The sequence below is a fragment of the Protomyctophum parallelum genome (genome assembly GCF_964188405.1).
Source record: "Protomyctophum parallelum genome assembly, chromosome: 17".
Lineage (NCBI taxonomy): Eukaryota > Metazoa > Chordata > Actinopteri > Myctophiformes > Myctophidae > Protomyctophum > Protomyctophum parallelum.
In genome coordinates this window covers 6,010,122-6,029,002 of record NC_139719.1, presented here as the reverse complement: position 1 = coordinate 6,029,002, position 18,881 = coordinate 6,010,122, and the positions used below count along the sequence as shown (strand labels likewise).

Genomic DNA, 18,881 nt, shown 5'->3' with positions numbered 1-18,881 from the left:
TATCACCATACAGCAACTCTGTGCTCAGCCAATCAAATCATTTCCGTGGTACACACAGACACACAAAGCTGGGCATACCCTCAAAGAAAAACCTTCACGGTCAAACAACTCGGTTAACCAGCTGTTCCACTGCTGTCTGTCTGTTCGCCCATGACTCAATCCCACACAAACTTCTTGGCCGGTATATTGTTGATAAGCATTCCATCCCTACAGTAGAAATGTACAGAACATCCCTGTCTTGCCAGTCAGCTAGTCAACCAGACAGATTGATGCTGAATGCCAAGCAGGGAGGGCGGCACTTTTATAGTCGGTCTATGACCCGGCTAGGGATTGAACCCCGACCTCCCAATCTCAGGGTGGACACACAAGGCCATGAGGCCATCGAGCTGGAGTCTATTATTAACCATTTCGTTGTTGTGGCTTTTTCCAGTTCCAGAATTGAAACCATACCTCCATGATGATCAGAGGACACAATAATAGAGCTTTATAGGATCTATACAAACAGAGCAGCTGGATCCTCTTCCCATCAAATGAGTGCCACAGACGAAAAACAGTCCAAGTCCAAATTGCATCCACATTTCTGTTATCTTGTGATTGGGTAACATTTCTGAAGTTCAGATACTAAGAATATATAGCTCACTAATCTTTATGGACACTTTCACCATGATCATAGAGAGTAATGTACTGTCGGCTTGATTTTATGCACACACTATCCTATTTTATTTCCCATTGTTCCCTCTTCAGCACAATTTAACGATGAATTATTCTGAATACAGTCACATGCTGCATGTCCCATGTGTCTCCTCTGACATGACACTCTCTCGACCTGACAACAGACTTTATGTCTCAGCTTTCTCTCCCAATAGAGGATTGTCCAACATTAATTACCAGGATCATGCGGGTTAAGTAGGGCTTTTAATGTCATGACGTCACATTAATTAGCGGTCACTTTGATCCTCTCAGCTGCTAAGCCAACTATTCTGCCTGCAGGAGGCTGCTGGATGGTTCGGTGATTTCTTCAGTACCACAGAAGAGGATGCACTGGTGATCAACCACCAGCGTGGTGATGCTTCTGTAAGAGGGGAGAATACGGAATAAAATACACACATCGCTTCAAAATGGCAGACAAGGATAGCGTGGAGAAGTTCTTGGAGAACAACCCTCAATTCGCCAAAGAATACTTTGATAAGAAGGTACGCGCAGATGCACTGACGGCCGCTTTTGCGGCACCTCTTGAAATCAAGGATACAGCTTCCTTCAAGGATGCCTCCGCTGTCCAGGAATCCGCGATCATTTTCGACCTGGTCAAAGAGTTGATGCCCGGGGGAGTCCATGAGAAATCCCTGCATAAAGTGCTGCAGAGAATGTGTGTGTTAATACAAGCCGACAGGTTCAGTTATTATTTATGCAGATCCAGAAACGGTATTCCTGAGCTCGCCACCTGCTTGTTTGACATAACGCCAACCTCCAGTTATGAGAAAAACATGGTCAATCCCGATTCCGAAATTGTTTTCCCCACCGACATCGGTATTGTCGGCTACACTGCACACTGCAAAAAGCCACAAAACGTTCCAGATGTTACAAAGGTGAGTGGTCCATCAAGGTTGGATGTGCGCAGCGTGCGTAAAGCTGCTGTCCAAGACATTACGCACAATACGCAGGATATTGAAATTGAAATTGAGTTAATATGCGTCTTTAATTGACACATTTCTTGCGTGGAAGATGAGGCAATTATACTTTAGACTTTGATATTACATCAATTGAAAGTAATTGTAATAGTTATAGGCCTCTGTGCCCCCATAGAACTACTATTATTACCATGGATGGCATTGGGAAAAATATTATCTGTGTATGCTCAATGACATAAGAGACTGCAACAGTGGGCTTTAGACAATCATATGGGAATAATAGTATGCCTTAAAGGCTATACATTTTTTATGTTAACATCTAGGAACTCCAGGGGCATTAATTTACAAATGTCAATTGTTTGTATATGTAGCTTATGTCTTCGGATTCATAAACACTGTCTCCTCTTTTCACATCCTAGAACTCAAAATTCAGTGATTTTGTGGACAAACAGACGGGTTACAAGACCAAATCCATGCTCACCTTCCCTCTCATGGCCGAAAAGGAATGCCTTGGGGTTGTCATGGCACTCAACAAAATAGGAGCTGAAGGGTTCAGCAAGGAGGATGAGGCGGTAAGCAGATGAGAACACATGCATACTCGATCTCAATACTTGAATGTTTTACCCCTGGTCAAATATGACTCAACTAGAAGTGAAAGTTGCTTCCTCAAATGTGTACTTGAGGTTAAGTACTGTATACTGCATTTTATGAATATGTAGTTTGAAATAGGGCTTACCGGTAAGTAGTTATTATAAGGTACTTTGTTCCCTTCCTACAAGTGTAATATTTGTCTTTGAAATGACGTAGTGTAGTGCAAGTCATCAGTGGCCCAAAATATTATATTTGATTCACTCAGCCCTAGTTCAACCAAGGGCATCTAAATAGAAAAATGTAAAATCGTCACTGAGCTTTGATTAATGAAGTATCAGCTATAATATAGGCTACTATTAGCATTTGCTTTTGAAAATGGTTGTTGCTTCCTAAATAAATGAATATATCCTTTTTTTTAACCCCATTCATAAAATTGTCCATTCATTGTCAATGGGAATGTAATGTTTGTGTAGGACAATGTTTGTGGACACACAGAGTTGATCTGCTGTACCCACAAGTATTTGATGATGATGTAGGTTAGTGGCCCACATGACATCATCTAGTCATTTATTTTTCCATGAATGGGAAATGCGGGCGGAATAATAATGCATAGACACACAAACACACAAAGCCACATGTTGGAGCGGTTAGCACAGCTCAAAAATAAATAATTGGGACACTATGATCGAAATAATAATAATCCATTGAATTTAATGTCTCCATAGTAAATGAACTCTTTGCTCTATCTACATTAAGGTCCAATATTTGGAAAATCCAATGGACACTTTGGGATTCTAGAACCCACATCAGTGTAAAATGCAGTTATGCAGCTATATACATTTAAGCTAGTATTGCTATCTGACCTGAAGCCCACGTGCAAAGTGTGTTGACAATGTTATTTTTGTTCCTTTTCTCTAATCTGATTTGATCATCAGCTCTTCCATAAGTACATGAACTTCGCCCAGGTGATTTCTCTGCAGCATTATACAGCTTACATGTTCAACGTGGAGACCAGAAGGAGTCAGGTAAATCATTTATAACAGTGTTTCCCAAACAATGGGTCAGGATTTTAAATAAGAAAAATAAATAAATAATAATAATACTAGATTGTTTTTATAGTTTTTCAAAAGAATAAAAAAGGACATCTAGCAAAGCTTGAGTTTATATTTTTTCTTAGTTAACTAATAATAGAATTGATCGACTAATCAATTACTTCATTTAATTGATAAATCTGTGACATTGGGTTTTCTGCATACAATCATACAGAGAGACCAGCCTTTTTGGGTCGGTGAACATTACAATGTCGATTTCACTGGGCTATAGACTCAAAGACCAAACCGAACGATGAATAGATGGGGAGAGGACAGCAGCTGTGCACAATTCTATGAAAAAGATCAAATCATTTGACATTGATGACTCATGTTCCCCGCTTGCTTTGACCAGGTGCTGCTGTGGTCCGCTAGCAAGTGTTTTGAAGAGTTGACGGATATTGAGAGACAGTTCCACAAAGCACTCTACACTGTCAGAATCTACCTCAACTGTGAGAGGTACTCAGTGGGCCTCCTGGACATGACCAAAGAGAAGGTAGATTTTGCTGATTATAGGCTACTGTGTGGCCTGTGTGCATTAGCTTAAAGCTGCTATCCCAAACGTATTTGAATGAATAAATCATCATTTAAAGGATTTATATTTTAATCGTACTAGACCGCTGCTTGATCTACTCAGGAACAATACAAACAGGCACCTGTTAGACCCTACTGGTTGACAAGTAGTACTGTCTGAAACGTATAAGGGCAATCAACCTTTGACCAAGCAGGGATGCCTTGTTTAAGTTGTTTCACAATAATGTTAAAACTTTGGTACGAGACCCGGGTTTGAATCCTGGGTTGGACATAAAAGTTATGGATTGCAGCTTTCAATAGATTTTAAACAATGGCTATGGAACGTAAAGTTAATGCAAAGGATGTGGTGGAACACATACTGAGTTTGCATATTGGTGTCCATGCATGTCTTATTAGGACCACATAGAAATAAGTCAGACTTTTTGCCAAGTTTTACCGGTATATATAATCCAATGCATGTACTGTAAGTGCTTAACATGTTATTTGTTTGTTAACTCCAGGAATTCTATGATGAGTGGCCAGTAAAACTGGGAGATGTGGAGCCTTACAAGGGGCCAAAGACCCCAGATGGCAGGGTAAGAAGCTTCCAATCATATCTGTCACATTCCCCAAATTCTTGAGGCTTTGTTGTCCAGTACAAATGTGCTCTGTCTTGTCATGAAAATGCACAGTATGCAATCAGTGCGAGGAACTTTGGATAAAAATGTCCAACTAATGGCAAGTCATTAGTCCTGAGTGCCTTTGTTATCTATAAAATGAGATGTTGAACTTCGTTATGTTATGTCTCTTCAATAGCAATCTGGGTACCCATTCGGTTAAAAAAACAAGCCCAAATTGATTAAATCAATGAATTACCAGCTGCATTATTATGATATGCGGGGGTCCGCTATAACTGCCTCTGCCTCCGCTGTTATTTGCCCCCTCAATGTCGTAACTGTTCTATTAGTTGGCTCTGGGACTGGTTTAAACACTGCAATCATGGCTAATGGCTGGGAAGGCGTGTCACAGTGCGTGGCAGGCGAAATAGCAAATGCGAACTGTGTTCGCTGAGTGAGCTATATTTTATATACAGAGATTTAGAAGGAATAAGCAAAATCGTGAGGCGACAATTCCTCCTCCTTCAGTCCGCTGTTTCTCTTCTCCTGAGGAGATCACACTGTGGAGTGGGCGGTGGCTTCCAGGCGTGCGTGTGCGTGTGTGTGTGTGTGCAATCAAAAGTACTCGGCAGTATGGTTGCCAGTGTTGCCAACTGTCGTGACAGAAATAAGCAAACCAGGCAAGCAACTGTGAATGAATCCACGTTAGGCTGGAAATATGCAGGCTTGGTAACATTCAGCAGAAAGATCTACCGGTCGACTACCAGTGTCGCAAGTTTTCCAAGTGATTATTACTTATTACTACGTGGCAGCTGGTAAAAAGAAGGAGGGAAAGGCAGAAAGGGGGTGCCTCTGGGGCACTACTTTCACTTTTTTGTAGAAACAGGAACTTGGTTTGGCTCCTCCTCTTTCTTAGTCCACTTCCTCCCAGGGCAGTGGTGCTCTCTTGAAAGATTACTTCAATAGTAGATAAATCACAGCTGCTATGTGCATGACATCACAAAACAGAACCATGCACCTCCGTCCATGAAAGTCTGAAAGGCCCTGGTGAAGCAAAAGTGCAAATAATAATGTGAAAGTTGGGTTGAAGATATTTAAAAAATAAAACAAAGTTATCCACAGAACACCGGATTGTGATTTTTGTAGCTTTGTTCACAAACTGCACACAGTAGCTTACTATCAACAGTTAAAGTCGACCACACTGTTATTCTCTATGTCAGACTCTATGTAATAATTTTTCTTTGGAGCTAATTACTTGTTTACCAGGAGCTTAGCTAACAGGACGTCCTTTTTTGCAGGAAGTAATCTTTTATAAGATTATTGACTACCTCCTGGAAGGCGAAAAAGAAGAAATCAAAGTCATACCGTGAGTAAAATCCAAGTCAGGGTCTTGTGTAGTGCAGCCCTTGTGGCGAAGGAAAACAGAAGTACTGCATGTTGAAATTATCACTACTCTGTATAAAATGTATTTACTACATTGTAATGGATGCATTACTCAGTCTCATTTAAGTTGCATCTAGAATTTACAACTGAAATAATTTAACAACTAATTATACTGACTCTCAAAACTGTCTCTCTCTCTCTCTCTCTCTCTCTCTCTCTCTCTCTCTCTCTCTCAGTAATCCTCCTGCAGATCACTGGGCTCTGGTCAGTGGACTGCCAACCTATGTGTCAGAGAATGCCTTTGTAAGTCTGACATGGCCGCTGATGGGCCAGTCTCAATCAGTATAAGAAACTATTTACAAAGTAGTGAAATGTCACCTTATGTAATGTATTCTTACCTCTGCTTGCAGATTTGTAACATGATGAACGTGGCCGCAGATGACTACTTCACCTTCCAGGTAAGGAGAGGTTTATATTGTTCTTGTGCAGTCTATTTGACACTCCCCATAACCTTGAGTTCAACACATTCTCTGTTCAATTGTCTTTCAGAAAGTTGCAGTGGATGGCAGTGGCTTTATTATCAAGAATGTCTTGTCCCTGCCCATATGCAACAAGAAGGAAGAAATTGTGGGCATTGCCACGTTCTTCAACAGGAAAGACGGAAGACCATTTGATGAGCACGACGAACAGATCACTGAGGTCATACTCCTTGTGCATTGTCGTTTTCTCTGGCAAAATGTTTTCACTCTTTATCTCCCTGTAATATTTCAACCATGCAGGCAGTCAGCGATTAAGCGAACAATGTAGTTGTCCTATTCATTGTACATGACACCTCCTTCTTTCATTTATTGTTATCTTGCAGTCCCTGACCCAGTTCCTGGGCTGGTCCGTACTGAACTGTGACACCTATGACAAGCTGAACCGCATGGAGTGGAGGAAAGACATTGCCCAGGAGATGCTCATGTGTCAGGCCAGATGCACCCCGGCTGAGATGCAGAGCATCATGGTCAGTTGGTGTTGGAACTTTAGAGCAGGGTTTCTTCAGCATTCTAAACTCTACCAAAATGACATATTTAAATTACATAAGAACTAACACTTTGGCTACTTTACATCTGATTAAGTGGTCACCGCCTTTTATGGTATTGATGAAGGAGTTATGGTAGTTATATTCTTTTGCTATATATTATTTGCTTAAGTGCTTAATGAACCACCTAATAGTGACTTGGTATATATTTGACAGCTAGTGTTTAAGATCTGTGAGTCATCATCACGAAGATGATTAAAATGCATTATATATTTGGGACAATATAATATACAGGTAGATTTTTTTAAATCCAATAATGTGAAATAAATAATTGGTTAATACTAGGTTGCTAACTGGACAGATAATATGAATTGTTGTAATTATTTGTAATTATGTGTAGCATGTAAAAACATATTTTGCACTTTTACATGTTTTTGAATGTTTTAGGTTACTCAAGATAGGAAAGTGCCCATGTAAACGTATCAGCATAAATGTCATTATGAAAACTTGTTCTTGCTTACTGTAAATCGCTCTGGATTAAGAGCGTCTGCTAAATGCTTTGTTTCTGTTTTGCATCAGAATACCAAACAGAAGTTTGATGCAGAACCGGAAGACTGTGAACAGAAGGAGATGTATAAGCTCTTGGTATGTTTCACCTGTTTCATACATGTTTTGGGTTGGGAGTAAATATAGATATTTTTTGCATTTCCTAAAAAACAAATGCATTATTAATATTTCAAAAAGATTTCAAAATAAATCGGTGGAAAAATAAATAAAACATTCAGAAAGATTTTTTTTTTTTTTTTTTATAATCTCTATTAAAGTAAATCGTAAATAATATATCTACAAGTTCACAACACATCGCATCATCACTATATGTTGTGAGCTTGTAGGTTTATTCCTAATGGAGTTTTTGTAAGTTTGAGTCCCAGGGAGACACTATCTTGGGCCCTACCTTACCCCTAAACCTATTTGCCATTTTTTACTATTTTGAAAAACATTTTAAAATAGTTCAACTAGCCCGATCTACATTGACACAATTATGAGCTTATATGTTTGAACTATTTTAAAAGGTTTTTCAACATAGTAAGAAAAATGGCTAAAATGGGTGGCGCAAGATAGTGCTCTATATCTTTTGGGTCTCAGGACTTTAATAGAGACACAATTTCATGGTATTTGTTTAATGAAACCTTCATGAGTATATGACTGACTCATGTTTTGATTGATTGTGTTGTGTTTTTCTTCAGAGATCCACCATCCCTGTAGCGAATAATGTCCATGGGGAAGATATATACAACTTCGGATTCAGTGACTTCCCCAGCTCAGAGACTGACCTCATCAAGACCGGCATACGCATTTTCTTCGAGCTCAACATCATCGAGAAATTCAAAGTCCCAGCAGAGGTACAATATTTCAGTCAATTCAGCTCAATACAGAAACCCAAGCGTCAATGTAGGATATTTCTTGTTACCACAATCGCTGAAGAATCTCTTTTACTTTGAAGAAGTGATGAATGACCAATGCGAACACATCTACTTTTATTTCTTTGTCTCACTGTCCCCCCACCCCTTTACAATCTCCTCCGTTTCCCTCTTCTCTTTCCACTCTCTTCCTTTTACGTACCTTCCTTCATCTCTTTTACCCGTTTCTCGCTCTCAGACTTTGGTCAGGTGGATGTACACAGTTCGGAAGGGCTACCGTGACATCACCTACCACAACTGGAGGCATGGCTTCAACGTTGGCCACACCATGTTCTGTCTACTACAGGTATGACTTCACAGCAATCATTTGTCATTTCATTGCCATTTAATTCATTGCACAATTACATAGTCCTGGATTTGATCCCTGTTTCCAAATCATTGTTGGATGTTGTCTAGCTCTCATTTGTCGTAAGCCTTCCAGCACCATCCTATGTACGTACATGGCATTAGACATGGACATTATATAGAGTCTATGGGCCCTCTCAGGTCCTCCAGCAAAGGTCTGCTAGAAACACCTGCGTCCAAGTTGAAAACCAAGGGTGACCGGGCTTTCGCTGTGGTAGCTCCTACCCTGGAATGGAATGCCTTGCCTCTGGCATTGAAAAATGCTGAATCAGTCGACTGTTTTAAGAGACTCCTAAAGACTCATTTATTCCGTAAACATTTCTCCCATGTACATTTGACCTTTGACCTGAGCCATTTTATAGCCCTATGTCTTTGTTCTGCCTTGTTTTGTTTATGTTCTGCTCATTTATATTGTCACAACTGTATTTGTTTACTGTGTCAATTGTTCAGCACCTTGTAGCTTTGCTTCGAAAGGTGCTTTATAAATATAATTTACTTACTTACTTACTTACTATTTAGACGATCTATGGCACATGGTCTAAAATGCCAGACTCCAAAGTCAGTGTGAAGTGACAGTAACAGTGGAGAGTTAAAAACGGAACAAAACAAAACAAACTGCAATGCAGAACCAATTGGCCACTGCTGGTCATTGGAGCGATGTGTCATCATGACCGCCATATTTTGTATACCTCCTAATCGGGATATCCCGATCACGTTTTTTTGCTCCCGATCCGATTACGATCATTTGATTTTGATCATCTGCCAAATTACCAATTTTCCCCGATCCAATATTTATATTTTTATAGAACACGTATGCCTTATCACAATAGTACAATATCCAAAATCACAGACAATATCCAGTCTAATATCATGATATGGATAATATAATATCAATACTAGGGTTGTCCTGCTCCCAATCCGATTTCGATCATTTGAAAATGACGCGATCTGCCCCGATTTCCGATCACATGATCGGATTGGGATAACCCTACTCCTATAGAAGGTCTCTCCACTATTAAAATCATCAACAACTCGCTGAGTTCTCAACGGAATTTCACATGGTTTCGGTTTATTGCAAATGCCCGACATTGGTTTTCACATCAAAACACCTTATCTTACAGTACTGTACATACTACATAGTAATGGTTATAAAACAGCAGCATTGATCAGCGGCACAGTATTTATGTCTATGCGCACCAGTCTGATGTTTTAATTGGACTTGAATTGTAAAATCCTGTGTGCATATTAAGACCTCTGTAATATTGAGCTGCAAGCTCCTCTTGCATAGTCTGATTTGTCTCGCGGCTTATCTCAAAGGCTTGTTCGTTAATCTGCCTCATCTTCTCCATCTAAATGAGAGCAGGTGATACAAAAGGCCTATTCATAGTCTGGATTTTCGGTGGTGAGGTGACCACCGCTCCGGTGGTGAGCTGACCACCGGAGCTGAAATAACGTTGGGCGGTGGTGAGTAAAAACAGAGAGAAGGGCTGGAGCGGTGGCGGTGGTTTGCTCTTCACCGCGGCTCGTGACGTCATGTTGTAGTTCGAAAATCCAGACTATGTATGAGCCTTAACAAGATGATCTGAGCTTCTGCCTGAATTCTCAGCTTCAGCGTATTTTGTTAGTGGGTGTTTCTAACAATCTGTCTCATGCAGGAAGCGATATGCAAACAACTTCTTCAGAAGACGATATATATTATGTCAAATGATATTATGTTAATCAATAACGCTTTGATTCGGAGCGGTTGAAAAGTCTCAGTATACAGACCTATATATATATTTATCCTGCCATGATCCACTGTTGGTCCTGCACATGTTGTACAACGGATGTGCCAGTTTTACGTTTTTCTTGCTGTCTGGGTTGGTGCCTTGACAACATAATAGCAATGTCCCAGGTTTGATTCCAGCTGGAATGCCCTCAGTTTCCTGTGTATCTACACAGTGTCCTGTCTAATAAATCAAAACTCAATTTAAAACACTCCATTGACACACACCCTTAGGCCTAAAACTAAACGCCCCTCTCTCTCTCTCTCTCTCTCTCTCTCTCTCTCTCTCTCTCTCTCTCTCTCTCTCTCTCTCTCTCCCCCTCTCTCTCTCCCCATCTTATTCCACAGACAGGGAAGTTGAGGAGGTATTTCTCAGATTTGGATGCGTTTGCCATGGTGGCCGCTGCATTCTGCCATGATATTGACCACAGAGGAACTAACAACCTCTACCAGACAAAGCAAGTTCAAAATCTCTTTTTGTGTGTGTGTGTGTGTGTGTGTGTGTGTGTGTGTGTGTGTGTGTGTGTGTGTGTGTGTGTGTGTGTGTGTGTGTGTGTGTGTGTGTGTGTGTGTGTGTGTGTGTGTGCACACAGTCACACATTCTGTTCTCTCTGGACAGGCACTATCCCTGGCCTGTATCTAGAATACACCCGTAATGACATCCTTACTAATGTTACTCCACTCATTTGTATTCCTGGTCAAGCATTCCACATTAGCTCTTTCATTTGTGGTGTTATGCACGTTTCCAATATTATATCTTATCGTGGTATGCTTATCCTCATCCCATCTGTTTCGGTCTCTCTTGTGTTTCCATTATTTAGGAGTGGGTCTCCTCTTGCCAAACTTCACGGTAGCTCCATCATGGAGAGGCACCATTTGGAATTCAGCAAGACAATCCAGGCTGATGAGGTACAATTAATCAAATGCGCTAATCATTAGAACATCCAAAGTTTTACAAATAGCACATTCAAACACACATCAGGGTCTTTTGTGACTACGGTCTCAAAAGCACTTGAGCACAGGACAAGTACAGGTCATATTCTACTTGCCCAAAGGTCATGTTAACTTGCAAAAAAGAAAAATCTTTGCAACAAAACAGACACTAGCTGGGAGTTTGCGAGTGTGCTTGTGTACAGTACAAACTACATGTAAGGTTCCCTCACCTCTGCTAGTTTATACTTTACTCTTTAAAGCAATGTTGAACCCTGGATAGTATACAGTGTAGCTACCTGGGCCATAAAACGCAAATATTCTCTTTATCTCAAAATCAAACTGTCAACATAAAGTAAAGAATGAGTCCGCCACTTATTTTGTGGGAAGTGAAATTGCTGTATTCATTTTCTGTTGGCCTTGACAGAAGTTCCCCTGTCTCTATAGATACTACAAAAAGAAAGGACAATCAGGAAACTGTTACACATATTGCACATCCAAACCAAAATGTTAAAAAGAAAAAGAAAAACACTAATAAATCAACTGAAAAGTGACACAGGTTACATTTCTGATGAGGTAGGCCTACAGTTCAAATGTTTGCTGTCATAATCACTTTCCTCAAATTGTTAGGGCACAATTTATAATAGAAACATTTGAACTTTAATAGCTTTTAGTTTTCAGAAGAAGAAGAAATGTTTAAGATTACAGATGAATAGTGTGTTCATCCTTCAACATGTAAACTCAGCCCTTGCCTTGCGTGCCGCCTTACGCCGAAGCTCCACTGCAGCCATCGGGCATCCGTCAGCGCCGCGTCATGGTCAACGCAAGGAATGTTCCATTTTTTGACGCCGGCCTAACGCAACACAACAAACTAATTTAAAATGTTTTTCAAAATGGTAAAACATGGTGAAACAGTTTAGGGATGAGGGCCCTTATGATTAGTGGAGGCAAACATTTGCTTGCCAAATGATTTGAAGGTGACCGTCAGGAGAGTTACTGTACATACACACAACCAAAGAACAACAATGTCGAATCCTTTTATTTGTCTTCCAGACCCTGAACATCTTCAGCCAGCTCCAGAAGCGCCAGTTTGAGACCGTTCAACACACGTTCGACGTTTGCATCATTGCCACTGATCTAGCCCTTTACTTTAAGTGAGTTTACATTAAACCTGTCAATTTCTACACTTTGACATCTTTGATATGGTGGTACTGCACCGCCACATGTTGATTTGAATCAGCTGATTGCTAGCTGTGAGCGTAATAATAAGAGGCAAGAGGCAGCAAATCCCACTAATGTGCAACTGGCTACTGATGGGTTGCTTATCTGTTTGTTTTTTTGTCCAAACTCAGGAAAAGAACCATGTTCCAGAACATTGTGAATGCCACAGAGCCTATGACCGACGAGAAAGGGCGAACTGATTACATTGCCAACAACCCCACCAGAAAGGAAATTTGTATGTATGTATCACAAAGAAACAACAACAAGAAATACATTTTAAAGGCCCAATAGTGGTGGTCTGCAAAGTTTAGCTTATTGACTATCACTCGTATAGGATAGGTACTCAACGTTACTGCTGACCATTTGCATTTCCCAAGCATTCATGATCTTTGAGGAAGCCAGTATTTTCCATTAATTCTTGAGAATAGGTAATCAAACACAGTTACATTGTGGAGTTGTATTAGTTCAGTATCATGTTATCACTTGTATTTTAAGCAGGGAGTGACTTGAAAAGTTTAGCCGAAAATGTTAGAAAATATATATGTACAAACACAATTTGTTGACTTATGGACTTATTGACAATACAGTCTTATGCATTTATAATGTGTACACATGATGCATATTATAATTAAATGTAAATAAACATACCTTTAGATTAAAGTAAATTAAAGGGGGTGAAAGTGTTTATTTATTTATTTTTTCTCAGTTTTTAGTAATCATTGCTATAGTAATCATTGCTATAGAGTGTGTTTGTTCAGTTAGATGGGTCCCCCATTTCTCCAGCTTTTCAGTAAGCTAAACAGAAAAAGAATGTACCGGTGGGCAGGGTGTAGAGTAGGAGAGTAGCGACACGCTTTGATCTCGCCGCAAAGCGGGTGCCTATGGGCTATAGTTCCAAACATTGCTCCTATGGCTGGAACTATCCCATTGAGATAGAATGAGCACTTCTGCATTCCATTGTTACAATGGGAGTCAATGCTCTATCAGGAGATAGAACCTCACGACAATAACGTATCCGCAAAACATTTATCCTGTTCCACTTTTGTCAGATTATTCCAATGTTGCTTTCTTATCGTTGTCTGTCACTTCAAATTTCACCATACCACCATACATACACCATTTAAAAAGAGCTGAAAACTGTTTCAGTTTCTTCCTTTGTGTCTGCAAATGTCTTCTTAATTTTTGTCTCACTCTTCACCCTTCTCTCTTGCAGGGCCATGATGATGACAGCCTGTGATTTATCAGCCATCTGCAAGCCTTGGGAGGTACAGAGCAAGGTGGGTGCCATTCACAGCCTTCAAAGATACAGGGAATTACACTAGGAAATGACACCAGGAGCATGGTTAAAAAACAATAGTAAGTGCCAGTGGACAAATAGTTGACTGGTTACTGTATGTGCCACCTGTATAGGTGCCTTGTTCACAATACAATAATACACAATAGTATTGATGTGCTGAGTTTTAGCTGGTTGAAATGTCACTTCCAAGGTAATAAAAAGTAAATCATTTGGATTTTTGGAGAGTCATAGTAGAGAACCTAGCTAGACCAGGGGCGTGAGACACGGAGAAAGCATTTCTGGGGGTGCCCAGCCAAAAACGTTGAGAACCCCTGAGCTAGACCACCGAATGGTTTTTTGACATGCAAAATCATGAACCCATTCTGACCTGAGATCAGATTCATATGAGGTTTCCGCCGGACACACACTGGTCTGATGAACCCATTCTGACATTCTTTGATTTTTCAAAAATAGCAGACCTACAAGCTCGTATCGCGCCACTCGGTGGCGCGATATGAGCTTGTAGATCTGCTATTTTTCAATAGCTAAAGCATAACATGATGCTGACACCAAAATGGGTGCCCGTTCAGAATGGGTTAAATATATTTGAAACACTTGAGATGAGAAGATTTGATTACAGATTAAGTGTATATTTCAATATATGAAAAGAAGAAGTAACTTTGATGAATCAACGAACAAGCAAATAAGTCAAAAAATTGTGAATAATGGTAATATATTGGCCAAACCAGTTGTAGCGGTTTGTTAGGGTCAGTGCTGGCCGCCGGGGTGCCAGTCAGAGTCAAAGTCTGACAAAAATGGTTAAATAATAATAGTATAGGTCAGACTAATTTAAACCTTTTTTAAGCATTCCGTCTGCATTTCTCTCTCTCAGGTGGCTCTGATGGTAGCTGCTGAGTTCTGGGAACAGGGTGACTTGGAGAGGTCCGTCCTAGACCAACAACCCATTGTAAGTGCCACCCTCCACATTTGTCTTAATCTGTTTTTTGGGCCTTTTTGTATCAGCCTTTCCTCTGTGCTAAGCGCATATCTTTTCATAATTATTTCAACTATATCATGATTACATTTCAAAATGTAAATGTTTTGTTTGTGTGTGTGTGTGTGTGTGTGTGTGTGTGTGTGTGTGTGTGTGTGTGTGTGTGTGTGTGTCACTCTCTCTCCTTCTCCCTCTCCCTCCCACCCTCTCTCATATTTCTACTTGCCTCTTAGCCTATGATGGACAGAAATTGTTCTGAGCAGCTACCCAAGATGCAGTGCGGGTTCATTGATTTTGTGTGCTCATTTGTATACAAGGTAACTGTACAAGTCATCTGTCTCTGTGTGGTACCAGTAGATATGCTGAGTATACTAAAATACATTTGTAAACACCACTTAACCACTTAAACCATATTTACTTAGTTGACTGGGGTCAGGTCTCTTTTTTTTCAAATCTCTTCGGCAAATTAAACTAGTTGATCTATAAGCTCACAATGTGTCACAGCTTATCACTACATTATTGCAAAAAAATAATACATTTATTCAAACTTTTGTATTCAAACAGCTTCATTAAAATATTGACACTATGTGTCGTCGTCTTCCGTCAGGAGTTTTCCAGGTTCCACAAGGAGATCACGCCCATGTTTGATGGTCTGAACCACAACAGATCACAATGGAACGCGCAGGCTGAGGTATACACTGCCAAGATGAAGCTCATAGACGACGAGAAGAAGAAACTGGAGGGTGGTGGTGATGAAGGTAATGGACCTGGAGAGATGGATGGGTGGGTGGGTGGATGAGCAGGTTGAAGGATGGCTTGATGGATGCTTGGGTAGGTTGGAGGATGGATGGATGGATGGATGGATAATAGATAATAAATGTTCAATTTCTCAGTTCCTCTTACATGGTGCGAACTGTCAACCGTGTAATACTAACCAATAATCTGTGTGTGTGTGTGTGTGTGTGTGTGTGTGTGTGTGTGTGTGTGTGTGTGTGTGTGTGTGTGTGTGTGTGTGTGTGTGTGTGTGTGTGTGTGTGTGTGTGTGTGTGTGTGTGTGTGTGTGTGTGTGTGTGTGTGTGTGTGTGTGTGTGTGTGTGTTTAACAGACGGAGGGAAGTCCAAGACCTGCACTATCTGCTAAGCTGCATGTTGTTGGGCCCAGTGAATTGGTTGGGACTAATCTATGGCTAGGCTATATTTATCTAGTCTGGTCCGCTTTGTTTTTAGTAGATCTGATCTGAACTGGACTAGATCATCTAGCTTGGTCGTGTCTGGTCTGTGTGGATCTAGTCGAGGCTATTTCAGTCTGCTCAGATGCTTGGTCCATTAAGGTGCAACTGAGTTAGTTCTGGTTCTCTAGTGTAGTGTAAAGTTGTGAACCACTGGTTCTCCAACAAGCTCCGCACACTCAGATCTGCGCACAATCAGTTTATTTTTGGCAAGCTTTCGGTCTACTGACCTTCTTCAGGCATAACTAAGAGTGTGCAAATATAGACCAAATGAGACCCTTATGAGCACATTTGGTTCCACTTGTGTACAGTCTCAGCGTTACAGAACCCCCGCCAGGACCCCCCCCCCCCCCCCCCCCCTCTAAGAAACCCCTGGGGTTTTGAGAACCAGTGGACTGTAAACATTCCAGTCCAGTCTGCAGTGAGTCAACCATACCCATGTCCACAGGATGTGTCAGCTGCTTGCATGTCCTTTATGGAACTGTCAACTGTCCATTTTTATTTTTTACACATTTGTAAAGCATTTCACATAATCGCTCTGTATTCAATCCCGCTACACAAAGCTTGATTGGTTTTATGTATTTTCAACGTGAGAGAATTATACATCACAAAACAACTACTTGGATTTAAAATGTAGGCTGATTGTTTTAGCAAAGAACGCACGCCAGAATAATGTGATATATCGGTCAGGATATATCTGCCAAAAGGATTATTTTCAGACAGCTTTCCTGATTGGCAGTACTGTATTATTATAGTATTGTAGCTTGCACAATGCACTTAGCTGACTGTCAGTATTTGGCAATCATTAGGTCCCTCAAGTTTGGTTGAGGGAGGGGCAAAACATTACAACATTGAACGTTTTGAGGTTGGTTGAAGATATCATTTTGATTACCAGTTACTGTAAAGTAGTATGGCTAATGGAAAATGAATTGATTTTATTTTTTAAGTTGCTGAGATATTTTTGGATGTTTCAATTACATTTGAACTCAAACTCAGGACAAATGCAGATGAATGCTGTAAATCTACTTGAAGTTAGATGATTTTCATGTGGTTACATCATTTGACAAATTGTCTCCTATTTGTATTGTAACATGGGACAATGTAGAATAGGCACTTATTGTAAGAGCCATTTGAGGGCAATATATGCAATATACAGTATATAATATATAAATACATATATTTTTTGACTCTTTTTCTGTAAACCTATTTTGTACTATGTCTTTAATGGGTGAGAAAACTGGAGACCGGGGTTAAAGGCCAAACCGCACCAATGTTGCAAGGAGTTGCATGGCGATCATTGGTGCGGTTGCATGCAGTTGCATGTTGCAATGCAACATGCAACTACTTGCAACCATTATTCCCAATGGCAGTTGCATGGAGTTGCATTGGTGTGGTTGACCTTAAAAACAGTTTTGTTGCAAGGAGTTGCAACTAGTTGCATTGGTGCGGTTTGGGCTTTAAGAGAAGCAAAAATTACAGTTATTTTCCACTGTCACAGATTAACAGTCTGTGTATTTATTGATGTATTTATTGTGAGCATCACTAAACGGCTGTTTACAGCTGATGTACAGTAACAATTTCAACATGTATATACGGTACCAATGTTTAGAACAAACCTCAATTATGTAATAATCAGAAGAAAGTCAAGTGCTTGAGTGACTTTCCTGCAGTTTTATCTCATCACAATTGTACAATGTAGATTATGTATGCATTTCAACTTTCTGCGTGAAATGCAAAGCTACTGAAATGTAAACCAAAGAAAATGGCTTGCTGTGAGGAGACAGGTCTCGCTGCCGGTCAGACAAAGTACAGCTACACGTTCTCTAATAAGATTGAATGGGATTGGAGATTGATTGTGAGCCAGACTGTCTGTGTGATCCACACACAGCTTTACACTTTAAATACCCTTCTTACAGAGAAGATCAGGACGGGCGACCAAAGCCTTATCATATCTGTGTGAGGGTTGACATCTCTGAGTATTTGCTTTGTGGCAGCGAAACCTTATGCCATCATATCCTGTGGCACGATACAGACCAAAGTTCTTGCTTTCTTTGTTTGATTACAGTTTGTTTGAGGATGGATAAGCCATTGAACGGTCAGCTGAAACACACAAACACACACACACACACACACACACACACACACATGTGACCCAATCCTCCGAAAATGGACTTTGTTAATGAGTTCTGAACAGTATTTTTCAATGGCAATCTTCGTTCGTACCACACAACAATCTAGGTACTGGCCCGCCTCCGCCTGTGATTCCTGAGACTATTTTAGGAACATCCCTCTCAGGGTGAGCGTTTTACTCAGGAAAGAGACACAAGACTTCCTGCTTTGTCTTATGCAACGTCCTTTCTTCAAAGCACGGTCGAGTCTAATCCCATCAGTGTCACTATACCCAGAGACTCCTTTCTCAGAACTGTCCCCTATAGGGGAGGAACCTTTTTGCTCACTGGAGGCTGAACAAACACCTGTGTGGGGCTGAAACCAGGGTCAGAACTGGGAAACAAAAGATCTTTCTTCTGGGTCGGTTGGTGATGGATTTATATTTGAAGCAGCTTAAATAATAATAGACACATATTATTTGGCTTCATATGAAATGACCTCTTATTTATGTAATGTATGTGGTATGACATGTAATGACTAAACTAATAAACTAAATGAAGACACAGGGAAGTTCTCTCATGGGTGTCTAACTAGTAACATTTGATACACCATGCACATGCACACGCATGAACACTGCACAAACATGTACGGTACAGTGGCAAATACACCAACATAAAATCACAAAATA

General features: G+C 40.4%; 1 protein-coding gene across 1 annotated transcript; it reads left to right on the top strand.

Moving 5' to 3' along the window:
- Positions 1–1,118: 1,118 nt before the first annotated feature.
- On the top strand, positions 1,119–15,996 carry LOC310875159 (cone cGMP-specific 3',5'-cyclic phosphodiesterase subunit alpha'-like; the record flags this gene model as incomplete). The annotated part of the gene is made up of 22 exons (XM_083788289.1): positions 1,119–1,586; positions 2,048–2,200; positions 3,155–3,244; positions 3,663–3,803; positions 4,342–4,416; positions 5,736–5,803; positions 6,057–6,123; positions 6,231–6,278; positions 6,370–6,519; positions 6,683–6,826; positions 7,424–7,489; positions 8,092–8,247; positions 8,504–8,611; positions 10,784–10,914; positions 11,257–11,344; positions 12,419–12,519; positions 12,718–12,825; positions 13,800–13,863; positions 14,755–14,829; positions 15,090–15,173; positions 15,464–15,614; positions 15,962–15,996. 22 exons carry the CDS (start codon positions 1,119–1,121, stop codon positions 15,994–15,996), a joined length of 2,571 nt encoding a protein of 856 aa, XP_083644415.1.
- Positions 15,997–18,881: the final 2,885 nt, after the last annotated feature.